Source organism: Anolis carolinensis, chromosome 6 (genome assembly GCF_035594765.1).
Source record: "Anolis carolinensis isolate JA03-04 chromosome 6, rAnoCar3.1.pri, whole genome shotgun sequence".
Lineage (NCBI taxonomy): Eukaryota > Metazoa > Chordata > Lepidosauria > Squamata > Dactyloidae > Anolis > Anolis carolinensis.
Genome location: NC_085846.1, coordinates 18,668,236 through 18,688,140, shown reverse-complemented (window position 1 = coordinate 18,688,140; position 19,905 = coordinate 18,668,236). Strand labels below are relative to the sequence as shown.

The following is a 19,905-nucleotide window of genomic DNA, read 5'->3' as shown; positions in this document are numbered from 1 at the left end:
ATGATTCTTTAACAACAGCAGCAAATATATGTGGCCCAAAAAGTCTGATTAGCTATCAATGTGTGAAATGTTTGCAGAGGTTGATGGCAGAATCGTTAGCCTTCACACAAGAGAATACCCACTCAAGAACTACCTTGCTGTCAGAGAAACTCTCCTAGGATACAAAAAAGCCTTTTGAGCACAAAGGCAGTGGAAATTCAAAGTGTCCTCATGCACTGACTTGCTGCAGAAAAATCCAGTTCCATATCAAAATTTAAACCCATACCTCATTATATTCTCATTGGTACTTATGTCCAATGAGGTAATACTGAGAATAAATTGGAATTGTGAGCCATTTAGTAAACAGAGGAAGAGACAGGAGGTAGGATGTTTGGGGAAGGAAACATGGCTGAATTATGAGATTTCTCTGCCTCTTCTCTCAGAACTCCTGCCAGGGAAATTGTGGACATAATCTAGATGGAGGGCACCCCCAGAAATGTGCCCAGGTCTCCATTTACAAATGGATAGCTCTTTGTGAGATCTTACATGCCTTCATGTTTGTCCGTCAAACACAACACCCCTCACCTCAATTATTTATGGTGCGCCAAGGGCACAGAATAAAACAAATTATTTTCTTTCCCTTCTCCACTGGACTTCCACAACTCTAGCAAAGAGCGAGCAGCAGCCACAATTCCCTCTTAAACTTCAATTTCAATGTTTATATTCATTTTATTAAAGGCCCACAAATATGCACTGATACATATAACACACATACAGACCAGATCTGCAACAGTAAAACTCATACAAAGACTCTATCCTTTCCCAACCCTTTGATAAAATGTATCCTTTTTTGAAAACTTTTTGTCTATCTTGTATTCTTTATTTCCTGCCTTGTTCCTATATGTATCAAATATATATCGAATATATGTATCAGCTATATGATTTACACAAACAAGCCACAGGATTCTTCACCTTCTTGTGACCCCACTGAGGAATTTCCTCAGTTGTCCTAGACAAAAGGGACAATTGGGACCCATTGTATACAATCATATGTGAATCAACAGGCAGTCTGTGCTCTAGATCTGATAGCTCAGCTGATTGTCTAAACTGAACCGAGAGATTGCTAGACGCCAAAACAGGGACTCAAAGTATGTACTTTCATTTGAATTCCTTTATTTGACATCCAAAGCTTGATTACAAGAGATCATCGCCTTTTGTTTCAAAATGCTTGAAACAAAACTCACAGTATACATCCAAGTCTGGGTCCTTTGTTTCAGAAATCTCTGACACTTGACTATCACAACCGCACCTTTATAACCCAAAGGTGGACTATGATGCTGATCAGAAGCCACCTGACCCCTCCAAATATGGTCACAAGGAAATCCTGGAGTGTCCCTGCCCAGAAGGCATCTCCCACAGCTGATTAGGCTGTCAGAAGCCAACAACAGCCAGCCTGTTCTCTCAGCCATTTTTTTTGGGGGGGAGGGGGGGGCAGGAAGCTTGAATGGAAACTGAACTGCTTAAAATCAGTGCTGTCTGTGTATCAATTCAGACAGTATGGGACGCCAGTAAAGCGGTCATACGAGGATATTTCATTCAACACAATGCACAGAAGAACAAGTCAAGAAGAGAAAAAATGGAAAAAATAAATCAACAAATAACACAAATAGAAGCTAAATTAAAAGCCAATCCTACAGACAAAAAATCAAAACAAGATTTAAATTATTGGTTAGTTCAAAGAGACTACTTAGAAACAGAACAAATGGCAAAACAATTAAAATATATAAAACAACAAAATTTCCAACATGCCAACAAACCTGGACGATGGTTATCTAGGAAAATTCAAAAAACCAGGCAAGCACGAATTATAACTGAAATTCACACAGATGGCAAAAATTATACAAATAATCAGGATATACTCAAACAATTCCACAAATATTATAGTAAACTTTACACCAAAGATCAAATCAACATAGAAGATGTAATGTCTCTCCTAAACAAACAGAACTTGCAAAAGATTACGGAGCAACAACGGGAAAGATTAAATAAAGAGATAACAGTAGAAGAGATAAGAAATGCAATAAGAAGGATGAAGGCGAATAAAGCCCCAGGTCCAGATGGCCTTTCAGCTATATACTATAAAACAATGAGTGAGGAAATAATACCATACTTGCAAAAGATCATGAACGCGATATTGAAAGACCAAAACCCTCCTGAATCTTGGAGAATGGCTTCAATAATAATGATAAGCAAAGAAAAACAAGACCCCAAAGATGTTAAGAACTACAGGCCAATTTCTTTGCTTAATGTGGATTACAAAATTTTTACGAATATTTTGGCGGAGAGATTAAAACCTTTTCTGAATGAATGGATTAAGGAACAGCAAGCAGGTTTTTTACCTAAACGTCAGATTAAGGACAATGTGAGAGTTATCTTAAATGTAATAGAGTTTTACGAAAAAAACCATCAAGATGAATTAGCCCTATTGAGTTTAGATGCAGAAAAGGCATTTGATAATTTAAATTGGGATTTTTTAAAATTACTGCTGAAAGAAATAGATATTGGATACCATTTTTCGAATGCCATAGAAGCAATATATGGAAGACAAGAAGCGAAGATAATAATAAACGGGCAAGAAACATCAAAAATAGAAATAAGTAAAGGAACTAGACAGGGCTGCCTCCTCTCTCCATTACTGTTTATTATGACGCTAGAAATCCTGCTCAACGAAATCAGAGAAGACCCGAATCTGAAAGGTTTAAAAATAAAGAAAGAGGAATTTAAATGTAGGGCCTTTGCAGATGATGTTATATGTATTATTAACAACCCATTGGATAACATAGTGAAATGGATTAACAAAATCGAATTGTATGGGAAGGCTTCAGGCTTGAAATTAAATAAAAAGAAAACGATAATACTTACAAAAAACATCTCACAAAAGAAAAAACAAGAACTATAAAAAAAAAACAGAAATGCAGGTGGTAGATAAAATAAGATATCTAGGCCTAGACATCACTGCCAAGAATTCTCAACTGATGAAGAATAATTATGAACAGACATGGAAGGATATCAGAAAGGACTTAGACAAATGGAAACATTTGAAACTATCTCTTTTGGGTAGAATATCCACTATTAAAATGAATGTATTGCCAAAATTGCTATATTTATTTCAATCCCTACCAATTATCAAAAATGTAAAAATCTTTAACAATTGGAACAAAGATCTATCTAAATTTATATGGCAGGGTAAGAAACCTAGAATAAAATGGCTGCATTTAATAGATGAAAAGAAAAGGGGCGGCTTTGGCTTACCTGATTTAAGACTATATTATGAAGCCTCAGGACTCATTTGGGTAAAAGATTGGGCAACACTAAAAAACCGGAAAATATTGACCCTGGAAGGCTTCGATTTAAGGAGAGGCTGGCACGCCTATATTTGGTATAACAAGATAAGGATAGAAAGAAATTTTTCAAATCATTTCGTAAGAGCAGGCCTCATAAAAATTTGGGACCGGTATAAGATAAGATTTTATAGATATACCCCGATGTGGATATCCCCCCTAGAAGCTCTCCAAAGAAGAGAACTTGGCTGGCAATTATGGCCCACCTACGAAGACTTACTAACAAAACAAAAAGGTCAGATAGAACTAAAAGAGGAACATGAGATTAAAACTAACTTTCCTAATTGTTCATGGTTTCAACACAGACAAATTAGAGAAGCATTCAGAAAAGATAAAGAAATAGGCTTTGCAGAAAAAACGGGATTCTGGGATAAGATTATGGAGACAGAAAATAAGCTAATATCTAAAATATACAGACAATTATTAGAGTGGGCGACGGAAAAGGAACAAATAAAAGACTGTATGATTAAATGGGCCCAGAATATTGGCCACACAATAGAACTCAAACAGTGGGAAAAGACCTGGAACCAAAGACTCAAATATACCTATTCATACGACATGAAAGAAAACTGGTTTAAAATGCAGTATAGATGGTATATTACACCTTACAAAATTTCAAAATGTTCTCAAAATGTCTCCAACAAATGTTGGAAATGTGGCGAACAAATAGGCACCTTTTTCCACACATGGTGGTCTTGTCCAAAGGCACAACAATATTGGAGAGAAATAAATGAAAGCATCCAGAAAATACTTAAATTGAAAATTCAGAGAAAACCAGAATATTTCTTATTAGGGATGTTAGATATAGAAAGAGACAAAAACAAGGAGATACTATTTAACTTCCTGGCTACTGCAGCTAGAATAGTGTATGCCAGGAACTGGAGACAAACAGAAACACTGAAAAAAGAAGACTGGTTACACAAAGTGCTAGAAATTATGAACATGGACCGACTTACATACTGGTTAATGCCCAACCATGGCTTACCCAAAAAAGAAACAGATGAAGGTAGACCTCATTTGTTGAAAATACACAATCTCAAGGAATAGAAGAAGACAGTGGGGAAGCAGAACTGGAACAAGAATACATGGACTGAAATAAACTATAGGACTGTCAAAGCAAGAAGGAAGTCAACAATTTTTGTTTGTTTTTTTTGTTTTGTTTAGTTTTTTTTCTTCTAATTATTTCTCTATTTTTTAAAACTTTTCTTCTTTTTCTTTAACGTATGTGTGTTTATGTATGTATGTATATATATGCGTATAGAGATGTGTAGGTGCGTGCATATGTATATATATGTATATATATATATATATCTCTTCCCTTAGAAGTCACTGTTGTCAGATAGTACTTTTTTTTCTAATCTATGCTTGTATCTATGTATACATTCTTCCCCTTCCTTTTTTTTTCTCTCTCTCTTTTTCCTTTCCTTTTCTTCCCTTCCCCCCTTCTCCTAGCTTCTCTTTTTCCTTATATTCCTACTCTCTACACAACCAAAATGTTCTCACTCTTTCGATGTAATCTTACTTTACTGTATTAAATTAAAAAAACCCAATAAATATATTGGAAAAAAAATCAGTGCTGTCTGTACTCATGTTTTTGCTTTCACATTTTGGAGCTAGCCATGCTTATATCCTTTCTGGCCAGATCGTAATTAAACCTTTGTGGCTGTCTTCACCTGGTGAGTGTGTTCTTTAATCTGAAACTTTGGGAATTAGCGTAAATGCTCACCAGGAAGAACCATTCATATCCAAAGTTCATAGCTCTAAATTCGACTTCAATGTCATGTTATTATGGGGGAGAATAATTAGGCTAGGAAGATAGATTATGTCAACTCAAGTGTCATTCCTAGGTTTTCAAGAGGTGGAAGTAATGTCCTGTTCAAGTACCCTGAAAACACATCTCCCAGTTCAGCCCCTGATGTGTGGGGTTTTTTGTTGGTTTTTTTGGAACAAAACTGGAAATTCAGGTGGTTGCAGGAGGGCAGAAATTAATATGAGATAGTGAAATCTGTCTTCATTTTCCAGCTCAGCCTAGCAATACATGTTTGGAAGGACATACATATAAGTGATATCAATGGGAGAAAGAAGCGAAAGGCATTCCATTATTGCAGACCCATAGGAAATGTGGAAAAATAGGAGTAAAGAAAAATGCAAAATAAATAGAATTGGAAAATATCCATGCACACAAAATTCAATTTTGCTGATTCCTTCTTTTAGAGTTTCTCGATTACTTAAATGCAATAGAATTAGCATTCCAGGTTTGTGTAGGAGCTTGTCTTAAGCACATAACTATGCTACAGCTCTGTGCGGAAAGTCAGGCCAGTGCCTTTCAGTAACTGGGCACAGAGGTCATCCAGCTGCTCACTTTGAACCACAGTGAAGTGCTCCTTCCAGTTTCCTACAGTGCCTGCAAATAGAAAAAAACAGTACAGAAAAAAGAATCACTACCTTTCCCCCATGTTCTTTTGCTGATGATCTATGTATTCTGTTATATTTGTATATTCTGTTATATACCTCACAACCTCTGAGGATGCCTGCCATAGATGTGGGTGAAACGTCAGGAGAGAATACTTCTGGAACATGGCCATACAGCTCGGAAAACATACAACAACCCTATTTGTGGGTTGTTTTCTACAGTGAGTTCTTTGCTATTTCCCTGAACATCTGCCCCACTCTTTGATTTAATTGCATAAGATTTTGAGAAATTGTGCCTTTGGACTGGGCAACTATAAAGTTCATCACAGGAGGCAGGCAAATTGTAACGACAGCAAGACAACACTGTCATGGCTTGGACTTATTACCTGTAGTTGCTCTTTCCCTGCCATTCTCAGGATTGGAGACAACCTGGAAAGTATGTATTTTAATGACCCTTTGCAAATGAAATACCTTTCAAGGGTCTTCTACCAAAAGAAGAGAACAGAAAAGGAGCAACACCATGTAATCAGTTCCACTGTTATCCTGCTGGAATTGAAATCCAAGACAGAAGACCTACTTGGAAGCCAAAACGGCTGTGCTGTAAAGCTTTGCGAACAGATGTAGAAAGAATGCAGGCATTCTGGATCCTCCATACCAGTGGTTCTCAACCTGTGGGTCTCCAGGTATTTTGGCCTACAACTCCCAGAAATCCCAGCCAGTGTACCAGCTGTTAGGATTCCTGGGAGTTGAAGGCCAAAACATCTGAGGACCCACAGGTTGAGAACCACTGCTTTATACTGTCACTCTAGTATAATTTTGATCTAATGTTTTATTTTACTCAACCACAGCTCATGGAAGGTGGCATCTGAGAGCCCCTTCAGATGGGAGGATGACCGAATCTGTGAATAATCAAATCTGTGACGCCCCTTCTCGCCAATGTGGGGGCCAACTGTATTCACATGTTTAAAAAACCAGAACACATATGTTTTAATACATCTGGGACTTTCTTCCATTCTGGATCAACCCCAAATAGAGATCGTTGCTTTCTTCATTTACAAGAGTAATTTCTTGCTCTCCTCTAATTAGGACCTTGCTCTAACCATGATATTATTCACCATAGGGCCCCACAGTTATCCAATCTGAATGAAATTCAACCTTTGGTCTCACCTTTTCTCATGAAGGGGGATATAGTATGATCCAGCAAGCTGGAAGGCAATGTGGTGTAATTAGTCATCGGATTTGCTTTCATGCACTCAAATTTTGTGTGCTGAGCAATTTGATTCAGAACTGATTCTGGGAGTTGTACATCTAGGAAGTCGGCAACTTTCTGGATTTCCCGACCTGGGTTCTAGAGAGAGAGAAACAAGAGATTTGATGCATGAAGGGAGGGAGGGGGGAGTCTTGGTTGTTTATGGCTCTTAAACCAATGTTCGGGCCCTGTGTTTCTTTCATCATGGGGCAGAGGAATGAATCCTGGTTATATATGACTGCCAGTATTTGTTTCTTGCTTCTTAGTGCTGTTAAGACTACATAATAATATGTAAAGTGTGGGATTGCTTGGGATAACTCTCTCTGGGCCATAACCAGGAAAAAATGGGGGGTGGAGGATGGGGTGGGGGGGGGGGGGTGAAACTTTTTTTTAGCGAATCATGAATAGTAGTTCCATAGCAAAATAATTTAGAAATCAGACTCCATTGATAAACTTCAGTGGACACTCATAGGGATTTGGTTAATCAATTAAAAATCATGAGTAAACCAGTTAAAAAAAAAAAACAACTGAAAAATGGGGGGGGGGGGTTGAATTCCAACCCCCCGGCTACAGCCCTGAATGAAAGTACTACTGCATTCATATCTGGGTGAGTGAAACGCCGCTTGAACAAACAAAATTCAGATCTTTTCCTCACCTGGAGGCAGCCTTTGAGAACTTGGGTCTACTTCCCTAAGATGCAGTGCCAGAAATCTGTACTAGAATAGATCAATTCCTTCCTATGAAAACTCCAAATCCAAGGATACCAGAGGAGTGGGTTATGGCAGTCAAGGTGCTACAGTTGTCTAGGATGAATAGATCTGCCTTTTATACCAAATTTTAGGAACTAGCCAGGGTGGTGAACCCATCTGAGATTTAGGTTTCAAAAAGCATTGTTTACCTCTTTCATGTCTTCATAAAAGAGATAGAGAATCGGATGTCGGTCCTTGGCCTCCCACCAGCCATGAACATGGTCAAACCATGAACCGCAGGAAACTATAAGACATGAGAATAGAAAAGGAATTTGGTTTCTAAGGGCTCTTTCACACAGCTGTATAAAATCCATATTGAACCGGGTTATATGACAGTGTGGACTCAGACCACTTCCAGACTTCACTTAAACGAGCTTTAGCACCTGTTTAAGTTCCCACAACTTTCCACAAAAACCACACTTTCCCGGGAGGTTATCTAGATGCCTTCCTGGTACCTTCCAGGAGGGCACCCAGAAGCAACCCCCCCCCCCCCCCCCCCCCAAATCAGCCCTTAAAATTAAAACAACTTTAAAGTACTTCTGGAGTCCAGACATTAAAGTACCATTAAAGTACCCCTGGAGTCCTAATATTTAGAAATGACATATCAGCTAGTTAAACTAATATCTTATGCTTATTTTACACTTTCTCTCCTAAACATGGAGAAGTAAAGTAGTTAACATGAAACACTCTTTTGATCTCCAAACCAAGGAACCTGGCATTCAAATACATATATTTAATTGAATGCCAGGTCTTTTTTTCTCCTACTTTCCATATTTAGTCTCTGTTCACCTTTCCCAGCTATGAAAGCCTCCAGAAACTCTTCCCAGGTTCCAGGCTCCGTCTCCGTCTTATTCATCCGGTGAAAGTGGAAGTAAGAGACAACATTGTCCTTGACATTCCTAGCCACATAAATAATCTGCAGGAATAAAATAAAAAGCTACAAATTGTTTATGCCTATACTTTGCTCCATAGATGTAGCTCATTAAGCTGGTGATGAGATGAGACATCTTATCTGTAAGAAAAGTAATGCAAATTATTCTGGCAGCAATGAATAGCATGTAAAATATTTCCTAGGTGGGCTTGACAATATTGCAGTTTTCTTGAAACTGATGTCTTCCATCCCATTCTAAAAGAAATGATAAATGGTAATCATATATACTTTCCACTAAAGCTGGGACAGTCACAACATCTCTGTGTTGGTGTCTAAGCAGTCCAGCCAGTCCAAGATCACGTCAGCCCCACTGGACCATCATCTTCTCTGTTGGCACCATCACTCCCAACTGGCCATGGAACTCTGTCTAAGCTCCAGATTGTTGCGGGTGCCTTTTTTGGTTTGTAATGAAACATTTACTAAAACATGTCAAACTGGACTTCTTTTTGGGATGCAAGAACCAATCCCTCCTCCTTCTGCCTTCTATAGAAAACCTTCTGTTAAAGAAGTAATGGCCAGGAACACATAAACTTTGTTAACTTGGGAGCACGTGTACTTCTGCTAGCTTCACACACAATCCAAGTCTCAGGAAAGTTAGTGCAATAGATCCCTGTAATGAACGTTTGTTGAGATTAAGAAAGTCCTACTCTTCCCATAACTTTAACTCAGTTGCTCTCACCTTGGACTTTTGCTTCCAGAAAGAAGGAGGCAAGAGCTGGATCGGGAGGTGAGACTTGAGGGTGCGTGGAGAGGCCCTTGCATTGGCTTTTTCAACACCTAGAACAGAAGGTGACAATCATCCCTAAGAGAATAAATCTTTTGCATCACCTCTCCCTTTTTGGTATGCAAAGATGAAACAGTTCATCCTATATACCCGAGATGTTGAATTCAGGAAGGCATATATCTATGAAGGGTATTCGTTCATAAATGGGGGCCCGCGCACACTTCTGCAGATCCCCTCCATGCTGGACCATGTCCACAATTTCCTGTATCCAGGTGGTTCCTATTGAGATGGGCAAAAAAAGCAAAAAGCATGGGTTTCCTCAATTTGGCCAAAGCTCACTCTGGATTCATGACACCAGAACACCTCCATGCCATGAGTTCCTACCGAACGTTGAGAAATGAAAACATCTGGGACCCTGCAGAGGAAGGAGCTTGATAACATGAACCGGCTCACACTGGAAGACCTGGAAGTGGAGAAACTTTTGGAAGTTGAGAGGGTGGGGTTTTGGGAATTGAAACTGAGAAGTTGCTTGCATTTTCTTCATTTGTAACTTTGCTTTAGTTACCTAGCATTAAAGACATTTCCAAGATTTCCTTGTGACTGAATTTAACTGCTACTAAGATCCTGAAGTCATCACACAAGTTTCTCAGCCTTCCACTGCTATTTTCCCAAGGCAATTTGATGCCTTTCCTCCCTCCTACCTGCTTTGGGGTAAGTGCAGATGAGAAGGTCATCAGATCGAGCCCTGAAGTTCCAGATAGGACCCCAGCCATTGATCATATCACTTGGAAAAAGAACTCCATTAATATCTCCAAGTGTTGGGCGCTTGGTAGATTTGGAGTCCCCAACCATTTCAGTATCCATGACCTGCTGAGGCAACAAGAGAAATATCTAGTTAAATATGGTTTCCCGCCACTTGAAGACACAGTGCGTGTGCCGTCACACCCAGGCACCTTTTGGTTGAAATTAAGATGTGCTCCTTTCTTTGCCGGGTGGACTGCGGGGGCCTTACCTTGAAGCTTAGGAGTCCCAGCAACTAAATTGAACAAATTGAACAAGATTTTTATTTTCTCAAAGTTTTTGACAGGCTTGGCACAATTTGTTGAGGTTACAAATACAAACAGTCAACTTATAAAATCATGCAGATGTTTCCTTTTAATGCCTCACAGCCTCTGAGGATGCCTGTCATAGATGTGGGTGAAACGTCAGGAGATAATACTTCTGGAACATGGCCACACAGCCTGAAAGACATACAACAACCCTGTTTCCTTTTTACTTTTCCCTTTGGCTGCTGGATTTACTTCTTCCAAAGGTGGATAGATCCTGGGATGCTCTTTACCCTAACCCTGAGTTGCTATATCAGAAAGAGCAGGTCTTTCCCTGTCTAAACTCAAAACTAGCTTGGAGACGAAGTAGTTAGAGCTTCTTCCAATGACAGAGAAATCCTGGGATATTCTCTGCCCTAGTGCTGAGTTGCTATTTTAGAAAGAGCAGGTCTTTCTCTATCTAAACTCAGAACTAGTTTTAAAGGCAAGAGGTTAGTACTTATGTCTGAGCTGGCCTGGCTTGACCACACAAGCACATCTGAGTTCTTTTCTCTATTTTGTAGAAGGCAAAAAGGGCTTTTCAAAATGGAGATTTTTATCTCCAGGAAAAAGGGGCGGCCCTCAAGATCAAAAAGATACTTTTGCAAGCCGACAACAGCAAAGGCTTTGCAGGATGGCTACAAACCTCTGTTGATGGTTAACTATCAGGTTGTTGCTGAGTCTGTAACAACCCTGAAAGAAACGCAAAAAGGGTGCTATTTCCTACAACTATGAGACAATGAAAGTCAAACTCCTGGGAGATGGACCATTGCCCATTATTTATTCCCACTGGCACCATTTTCCCAATGCTGGAATTGAAGATCATGCTTACTTGCCAGCTTCGCTTCTTGCTCTGATCTCTGGATTTCCTTCCTTCTCTGTGTTTCTCTCTGAAATTAATTTGTGACTCAGGAATCAACTCCGTGTGTGTTTGTGTTGGGGTGTGCACACGCCCAGCCCAACACAGGACGCTAACCACGCCCCCGCGTTGGGCGCCAAGTTCCCAGGGGCGCTATCGAGCCCCTGGGAAGCGGGGCCACACTTGGCCCCGCCTCCAGTGCCCTGGCCCTGCCTCCCGCGCTGCGGGAGGCACGGCCACACTTGGCCCCGCCTCCGGCTCCCTGGCCCTGCCTCCCGCAGCGCCCGCTGCAGCCTGGCTGGGACAGGGTGGCTGCCGCGGGAGGCAGGGCCAGCCACGCCTCCCGCAGCGCATGCCCGCTGCAGCGGGAGTCTTTCCAGCTTGGCTGGGACTGGGTGCCCGCCGCGGGAGGCGTGGCCAGCCCTGCTTCCCGCGGCGGGCACCCTGTCCCAGCCAGACTGTGGCGGCAGTCCAGTCCTTCCAAGCCGCAGCTGGACCTTCACCGCGGCCTGGAAGGACCGGATTCCCGCCGCAGCCTGCCTGGGACAGGGTGCGCGGGGTGGGAGGCGTGGCTAGCTCTGGCCCTGCCTCTTGCCGCGCTCCCCCTGGCCCCGCCTCCCACGTGCCCCCCCGCGCGTGCCATGGGAGGCGGGGCCAGATCTGACCACGCCTCCCACGGCGTGGTGGGGGGGGCACAAATTTTTTTTTGCGTACCCCCGAAAATTTCCTCGGGCCGGTCCTGGGTGTGCATGTGTCCTGATATAATGCAGGTTGTGTGCTTTCCGGTCATATCATTTTCACCTGATATAGCTGGTCATTCAAGTGAATCCCTCCCCTTAGAGGATTGTGTGGAACCTCCTCTGCAAATTTGAAAATTATTTTCATCATCTCGAACACTGCTATAAAACATGCCTGAAAGCTGCAATTTTTGAACAAGGAAGCCCAACTGGTGCCTTGAAAAACCCTCTGTCTTTTTTTGGGAGGTGGGGTAGGGGGTGGGGGGGGTAGATACATCTTAAGGTCAATTGTGAGTTATGCCAGTAGGCAGGCAGATGTTGTCTTACCTGGCACATCTTAAGGACTTGGGTTTACTACTCAATGTCTATTCACTTGGCAGGTATAGCCTTTTTTTTAGTAAAGTAAATGGTTTTTAGCAACCATCCAACTCTTTCTGGATTAGGAGAGCAATATAATGATGGAAACTAGCTGAGCTTTCCCTTAAGGGTTGCAGAAGATTTATAGCACACCATCTCCTCAGAAGACATGATTATTCAAATACAAGAATGCTAGGTAAATTAGAAGGAAGTAAGAAAAAACACAACCATATTACAGAGTCAGTCAAGGAAGCCAGACCCTTAAACAGGATTGCTAATAACAGGGTAACCTGGAGTTCTCTTGTCTATAGGGTTACCATACATTGAAATTGATTCAGTAGAGTCATTGACTGTGCACAGTCAATGAAAAAATGAAATATCCCATTGCTTCCTTGCAGAGAAAAGGCAATTACTTATTGCTTCCTTCAGGAAAAAATATAGCGCATTGAGATCCCATGCAAGTCTTTAAAAATATATGTATAAAACTGTCAAAAGAGCATCCATTCACAGAGCAACAAACCTTCCTCCCTCCTATCTTCCTTCCCTCCACAACGCCCTTGCCAAATAGTCTTAGTACTGGGCTCCCTTCTGGTGTTTCCACACCTTGGTGGAACAGTGGAAGTGGGACGTTGCTATATGGATAAAAGCTGTTTCGAACACCCACTAATTTTATATACTTACCTTTGATTGATGAACACTAAATGTACTGCTCCGTTGTTGGAACGAGAGACCAGGCTGAATCTGAAGACTGAAACACCAAAGTCCAGCTCCTAATAGGGGCTTCTCTATTCAGGCAATAGCCTGGTTACATATTACATTTATATTTTCAAAGAAGCCAAGTGAGCATTGTCTTTTGAGAATTGTGCTCCCGGACAGTAAAATTATTGATCTTGGCAAAAGTTGATAGCAGAATCTTCAGCTTTAACGTAAGAAGAAACCCATTCACAAACTTCCTTGCTGTTAAAAACACACACACACACACACACACACACACGCGCACACGCACACACACACACACACACACACACACACATACACACACAGAGGAAACTCTCCTGGTTTAAAAAAGGCATTTAAAGATGGAGGCAGTAGAAGTCCAAAGTATCCCCATGCACTGACTTGTTGCAGAAAAATGGAGTTACATATCAGTATTTAAAACCATGCCGGATTATATTATTATCGGTCCAAGTGAATAATGGGAATATATTGGAATTGTGGGCCTTTTACTAAGCAAAAGAAGAGATAGGGGGTAGGGGAACTTTGAGGAAATATGGGCTGAATGATGAGATTCCTCTGCCTCTTCTCTCAATACTCCTGCCAGGGAGCTCAAGGAACAGGATATTGTGGACATGATCCAGATAGAAGACACCCCTAAAATGTGCCCAGGCCTCCATTTACAAATGGGAAGCTGTCTGTGAGACTTCACATCCCCTCATGCCATCTTACATATGGGGAAACAATAGTGAATGAAGTTGGGGAAATAAATTGTGCCAACTCAAGCCTGAGTATCACCTGTTTTCAAGTTTTCAAGAAGTGAAAGTAATGTCCTGTTCAAGTACCCTGAAGACACATCTCCCAGTTCAGCACCCGATGTATTTTTTCTGAGAACAAAATTGGAAAGTCAGAAGGTTGCTGAAGGGCACACCTTAATATGAGATAATGGAATCTGGTTTTATTATTGAGCTCAGCCTAGCAATACGTTTTAAAGGACATGCATAGAAGTGATTTTTGCCACCCTGAACTAGTAGAACAAAGGGAAGGATATCAATGGGAAAAATAGTTGTAAACTATTCAATTATTGAAGACCAATTGGAAATGTGGAAAACTAGGAGCAAAGGAAAAATGTAGATAAACAAAACTGGAAAAATCCATGCACACAAAATATAATTTAGCATGTCTTTTTTTGTTTTTAGAGGTTCTTTATTATTTAAATACATTCCAGGTTTGTGTAGGAGCTTGTCTTAAGCACATAACAATGCTACAGCTCTGTGCGGAAAGTCAGGCCACTGCCTTTCAACAACTGGGCACAGAGGTCATCCAGCCGCTCACTTTGAGCCACAGTGAAGTGCTCCTTCCAGTTTCCTACAGTGCCTGCAAACAGAAAAACAGTACAGAAAAAAGAAGAATCACTAACTTTCCCCCATGTTTTTTTGCTGACGATATATGTATTCTGTTATATTTGTGGGTCACTTTCCAAACGGGTTTGTTTGCCATTTCCCTTAACATCTGCCCCACTCTTTAATTTAATTGCACAGAATTTTGGGAAATGGTGCCATTGGACATATCACACGAGGCAAGCAAATTGCAACTACAGCAGGACAACAACATCATGGCTTGGACTAAACTACCTGTAGTTGCTCTCTCCCTGCCATTCTCTGGATGGAGACAGCCTGCAAAGTATGGATTTTATAAACGCAAATAATCTTTTAATAACCCTTTGCAAATGAAACACCTCCCAAGAGTCTTCTACCAGAAGATGAAAACAGAAAAGGAGAAACACCATGTAATCAGTCCCACTGTTATCCTGCTGGAATTGAAAATGAAGTCCTCCTTACAACAGAAGACCTACTTGGATGCCAACACAGCTGTGCTATAAAGCCGTGCAAACAACTGTAGAAAGAATGCAGGCATTCTAAATCCTCTATACCAGTGGTTCTCAACCTGTGGATCCCCAGATGTTTTGGTCTTCAACACTCAAAAATCCTAAAAGCTGATAAAATGGCTGGGATTTCTGGGAGTGGTAGGCCAAAACACCTGGGACACACAGGTTGAGAACCACTGCTTTATACTAATGGTTCCTAACCTTTGGTCCTCCAGGTGTTTCAGACTTCAACTCTCAGAAATCCCAGCCAGGTTACCAGCTGTTAGGAATTGTGGGAGCTGAAATCTAAAATACCTGGAGGAGCAGAGTTTGAGAAATACTGCTCTATACTGTCATGCTAGTATAATCTTGATCTAATGTTTATTTTTCTCAATCATAGCTCATGGAAGGTGGCAATTGAGAGCCCCTTCAGCTGGGAGGATGATCAAATCTGTGACTAATCAAGTCTGCAATGGTCAAACTTGCCAATGTGGGCGTCAACTGTATTCACATTAAATAAAACCAGAACAGGTTTGATACTTATGGGACTTTCTTAAATTTTGGATTAGTCCCAAGCTGTCAAATAGATATCATTGCTTTCCTCATATACTAGAGTAATTTCTTACTCTCCTCTAATTAGGACCTTGCTCTAACCATGATATTATTCACCATAGGGCCCCACAGTTATCCAATCTGAATGAAATTCAACCTTTGGTCTCACCTTTTCTCATGAAGGGGGATATACTATGATCCAGCAAGCTGGAAGGCATTGTGGTGTAATTAGTCATCGGATTTGCTTTCATGTGCTCAAATTTCGTGTGCTGAACAATTTGATTCAGAACTGATTCTGGGAGCTGTAAGTCTAGGAACTCGGCAACTTTCCGGATTTCTTGACTTGGGTTCTAAAGAGAGAAAAAACAAGAGATTAGATGAATGAAGTGAGGGAGGGAGTCTTGGTTGTTTATGGCTCTCAAACCAATGTATTAAGGTTCCTATTTCCCCACAGTTATGCCAACATGGTTTTGATGTGCTCTTTGTAATATGGGCTAGTTGATGTGGGAATCGATGTGGGGACCATTTTTATTAGAATTTTCCATTGTGTTTCCTTGGTCCTTAGGGTTTTTTTAAAGTTGTATTTATCCAGTTCAATCATATAGATTCCTAAGATTTTTAGTTTTGTGGAGAGGTTTGGAATTGTTTGAGAAAGTACCTCCCAATGAAAAGAATCCTTGAAAATCTCAGATTTTGTTCCTAAGCATATCAATCTGAATTTGAGGATCTCATGGTGCATCTACACTGAAGGAATAATGCAGTTTGACACCACTCGAACTGCCAGGGCTTAATGCTATGGGCAGATGGGAGTTATAGTCTGGTGAGGTACCAGCAGACTTTGGCAGAAAAGGATAAAGTCTTTGCAACACTACAATATCTTTGGCTGAGCAAAACCCAGCCTGAACAAACAAAATTCAGATTTTTTCCCCCTTATCTGGAGGCACTCTTTGAGAAATTGAATCTACTTCCCTGAGATGCAGTGCCAGAAATCTTCAATAGAACAGATCAAATCCTTCCTATGAAAACTCCAAATCCAAGGATACCAGAGGAGTGGGCTATGGCTGTTAAGGTGCTACAGTTGTATAGTATGAATAGCTCTGCCTTTTAGGCCAAATTTTAGGAACTATTCAAGGTGGTGAAACCATTTGAGAGTTAGGTTTCAAAAACCATTGTTTACCTCTTTCATGTCTTCATAAAAGAGATAGAGAATCGGATGTCGGTCCTTGGCCTCCCACCAGCCACGAACGTGGTCAAACCATGAACCATAGGAAACTATACGACACAAGAATAGAAAAGGAATTTATTTTCTGAGATAGACCTCAAGTGTAGCTCTCCCTGTCCTGCTGAGCTATAACATTTTAAGGAGGGAAAGAAAATAATAAAAAAACTTGAAATTTTACAGCCAGTGAAACTAATATGTTATGCTTATTTTAAATTTTCTCTCCTAAACATTGAGAAGGGAAGTAGTTAATATGAAACACGCTTTTTATCTCTATCCCAAGGATCTTGGCATTCAAATACTTGTATTGAGTTAGATGTTGTGTCATTTTTCTTTCCTACTTTCCATATTTAGTCTCTGTTCACCTTTCCCAGCAATGAAAATCTCCAGAAACTCTTCCCAGGTTCCAGGCTCTGGCATTGTCTTGTTCATCCGGTGGAAGTGAAAGTAAGAGACAACATTGTCCTTGGCATTCCTGGCCACATAAATAATCTGCAGGAATAAAATAAAAAAGCTACGGAACTTTTATGGCCATACTTTGCCTCACAGAGGTAGCTCATTATGCTGGTGATGAGACAAGGCATTTGCTTCTCTGGACTCCATGAATAACATGTAAAATATTTCCCAGGTGGGTGCAACATTATTGCAGTTTTTCTGAAACCAATGTTCTTTCTCCCATTTTAAAAAATGGACAATAGTCATAATTTCTGTAGTTACTTCCAAACTCTGCAATTTCTCCTCTGCGGTAGGTCATTGGTATCTGAGGGTGTGTCTACACTTTCTACTAAACCCTGGACCAGTCCACATCTCTGTGTTGGTGTCTTACTAGTCCAGCCAGCTTTGTCCAAGCTCAAGGCTGATGTAGGTACCTCTGTTGGTTTTGAATTAAACATTGGCTAAAACGGGTTAAACTCCTCTTCTTTGTGGGATGCAAGAATCTATCCCTCTTCTTTCTGCCTTCAATAGCAAAATTTCTGTTAAAGAAGTAATGCCCTGGAATAGATCAGCTTTGTTAACTTGGTCACACCTGTACTTCTGCTAGCTCACACAATTCAAGACTTAACAAATCTACTGAAATAGATTCTATAACGAAGTTATTCGAGATTAAGAAAGGCTTGCCCTCCCTCTATCTTCAGTTCAGTTGGCCCCACCTTGGACTTTTCTTCCCAGAAAGAAGGAGGCAAGAGCTGGACTGGGAGGTGAGACTTGAGGGTGCGTGGAAAGGCCATTGCATTGGCTTCTTCAACACCTGGAACAAAGGGTGCCATCAGCCTCAAGAGAAGAAATCTTTTGCACTACCCTTCTCCTCTGACTATATAAAGATGAAACAGTTCATTCTACCTACCAGAGATATTGAGTTTGGGAAGGACCATCTCTATGAAAGGCATTCGTTCATGGATAGGAGCCCGAGCACATTTCTGCAGATCCTCTCCATGCAGGACCATGTCCACAATTTCCTGTATCCAGGTTGTTCCTATAGAGGTTGGCAGAAAAGGCAAGGAGATGAACCAAGAGTCTCATCAATTTGGTGAAAGTTCCTCACTCACACAAACTGCTCAAACTTCCACTGCTATTTCCCCAAGATAATAATAATAATAATAATAATAATAATAATAATAATAATAATAATAATAAACTGCATTTCTATACTGCTTTTCTCACCCCTGGGGGGACTCAAAGTAGTTTACAACATAATAAATGGCAAAATTCAATGCCTTACATGTATATAAAAATATATCACATATTTAAATAAAAAACATACAACTGTAGATTAAAACAATTAAAACTATAAAAACATCAAACATAGACATATGTATGAAACATATTAAAGCAATTAACATAGGTCCCTTCTCTACCCCCACCGCCATCTGCCATCTCCCTTTCCATAGAGTTTCAACCTATCTTTATATACCCTCCCTGCTCCCCCAGGTAGCAAGATGGTGGAGGCCCTCGATAGCTCAATGTTGATATTTTTCTTGCCTCATACCTGCTTTGGGGTAAGTGCAGATAAGAAGGTCATCAGGCCGAGCCCTGAAGTTCCGGATTGCACCCCATCCATTGATCATTTCACTTGGAAAAGGGACTCCGTTAATATCTACAAGTGTCGAGCGCTTGTAGTCCCCACCTTTTTCAGAATCCATAACCTGCTGAGGCAGCAAGATAAATATCATTTAATATGGTCCCCCCACCAGTTGAGGACCCAGTGTTCATTCTTTATCCCCACCGGCACCAGTTTCTCAATGCTGGAATCCAAGATCATGCATACATACTTACCAGCTTCACTTCTTGTTCCGACAGCCAGATTTCCTTCCCTTTGTTGCTCTCTTGTTCCTGAAGTTAGTTTATGATCCAGAAATCAACTCCGTGTGTGTTTGTGTTGGGGTGTGTGTGTGTCCTAGTACAAATGCAGGGTGTGTGCTTCCCTGGCAAACAACTTTCACCGGCTATAGCTGGTCATTCAAGTGAACCCCTCCCCTTAGAGGGTTGTGCGGAGTCAGAGCCACCCATCCAGATTAAAACAATATCAAGAAGAGAGTTCTTATTTCCTTGTAGACAATAGTGGAGTTCACTATCTCGAACTCCACTATTAAACTTGTCTGAAAGCCGCAATTTCTGAACAGGCCAACCCAATTTGTGTCCTGAAGTCTGCCCCCTGACTTAAAGATGGACAAATATTTCTGGGAGCAGACTGCAGATGAAGTAACAGGAATTTTTTTTCAGGAGCTGTTGTGCGGTGTCATAGCAAATGTATCTGCCCACTCAAAAATCCACCCATAAAGTAATTGACCTTTACAAAGCTTGATGGCAGAGTCAAAGTCAGGAGGAAGATTAAGGACAGAGTTTAATGCAATGATATCTGTTTTGGTTTTCCATCACAACCCTGTAATACATGTCTTGATGAGTATGCATTTGAGCTATTTCTGCCATCTTGAACTGTCAGGACAAAGGTAAGCATATGAATGTAAGAAATAATTGAAGACCAATCTTGTACCTCAATAGGAAATGTAGAAAACCAGGAGCAAAGGAAAAGACTTAGAATAAATGAGACTGGAAAAGATCCATGAACACA

At 40.8% G+C, this 19,905-nt stretch overlaps 2 protein-coding genes across 5 annotated transcripts; both read right to left on the bottom strand.

Moving 5' to 3' along the window:
* Positions 1–1,135: 1,135 nt before the first annotated feature.
* On the bottom strand, positions 1,136–13,471 carry LOC103280012 (sulfotransferase 1C1). 3 transcript variants are annotated; one of them, XM_062957179.1, is made up of 8 exons: positions 13,165–13,471; positions 10,147–10,315; positions 9,596–9,724; positions 9,401–9,498; positions 8,580–8,706; positions 7,940–8,034; positions 6,960–7,140; positions 1,136–5,784 (listed from the first exon to the last, which is right to left on the bottom strand). In XM_062957179.1, the coding sequence occupies exons 2-8, from the start codon at positions 10,307–10,309 to the stop codon at positions 5,672–5,674; spliced, it is 906 nt and encodes a 301-aa protein (XP_062813249.1). In that variant the 5' UTR covers positions 10,310–10,315; positions 13,165–13,471; the 3' UTR covers positions 1,136–5,671. The 3 variants fall into 3 exon arrangements, with proteins under 3 accessions (XP_062813249.1, XP_062813250.1, XP_062813251.1); XM_062957180.1 differs by having other exon boundaries at positions 10,147–10,312; XM_062957181.1 differs by lacking the exon at positions 9,596–9,724.
* A 903-nt stretch (positions 13,472–14,374) lies between these two features.
* LOC100560336 (sulfotransferase 1C1) lies at positions 14,375–19,826 on the bottom strand. 2 transcript variants are annotated; one of them, XM_062957176.1, is made up of 8 exons: positions 19,110–19,826; positions 18,823–18,982; positions 18,181–18,309; positions 17,987–18,084; positions 17,201–17,327; positions 16,794–16,888; positions 15,786–15,966; positions 14,375–14,574 (listed from the first exon to the last, which is right to left on the bottom strand). In XM_062957176.1, exons 2-8 carry the CDS (start codon positions 18,974–18,976, stop codon positions 14,462–14,464), a joined length of 897 nt encoding a protein of 298 aa, XP_062813246.1. In that variant the 5' UTR covers positions 18,977–18,982; positions 19,110–19,826; the 3' UTR covers positions 14,375–14,461. The 2 variants fall into 2 exon arrangements, with proteins under 2 accessions (XP_062813246.1, XP_062813247.1); XM_062957177.1 differs by having other exon boundaries at positions 18,823–18,979.
* Between the last annotated feature and the right edge of the window lie 79 nt (positions 19,827–19,905).

Excerpts from the sequence above, each read along its gene's own strand:
- LOC103280012 (XM_062957179.1), bottom strand. The coding sequence starts at position 10,309 with ATGGATACTGAAATGGTTGGGGACTCCAAATCTACCAAGCGCCCAACA. Across the intron at positions 9,725-10,146 it reads CTGCACTTACCCCAAAGCAG|GAACCACCTGGATACAGGAA; the intron begins GTAGGAGGGAGG and ends CCATCTCAATAG. Across the intron at positions 8,707-9,400 it reads TCTGGAAGCAAAAGTCCAAG|ATTATTTATGTGGCTAGGAA; the intron begins GTGAGAGCAACT and ends TTATTCCTGCAG.
- LOC100560336 (XM_062957176.1), bottom strand. The coding sequence starts at position 18,976 with ATGGATTCTGAAAAAGGTGGGGACTACAAGCGCTCGACACTTGTAGAT. Across the intron at positions 16,889-17,200 it reads GATTTTCATTGCTGGGAAAG|TTTCCTATGGTTCATGGTTT; the intron begins GTGAACAGAGAC and ends TGTGTCGTATAG. Across the intron at positions 14,575-15,785 it reads ATCCCCCTTCATGAGAAAAG|GCACTGTAGGAAACTGGAAG; the intron begins GTGAGACCAAAG and ends TTCTGTTTGCAG.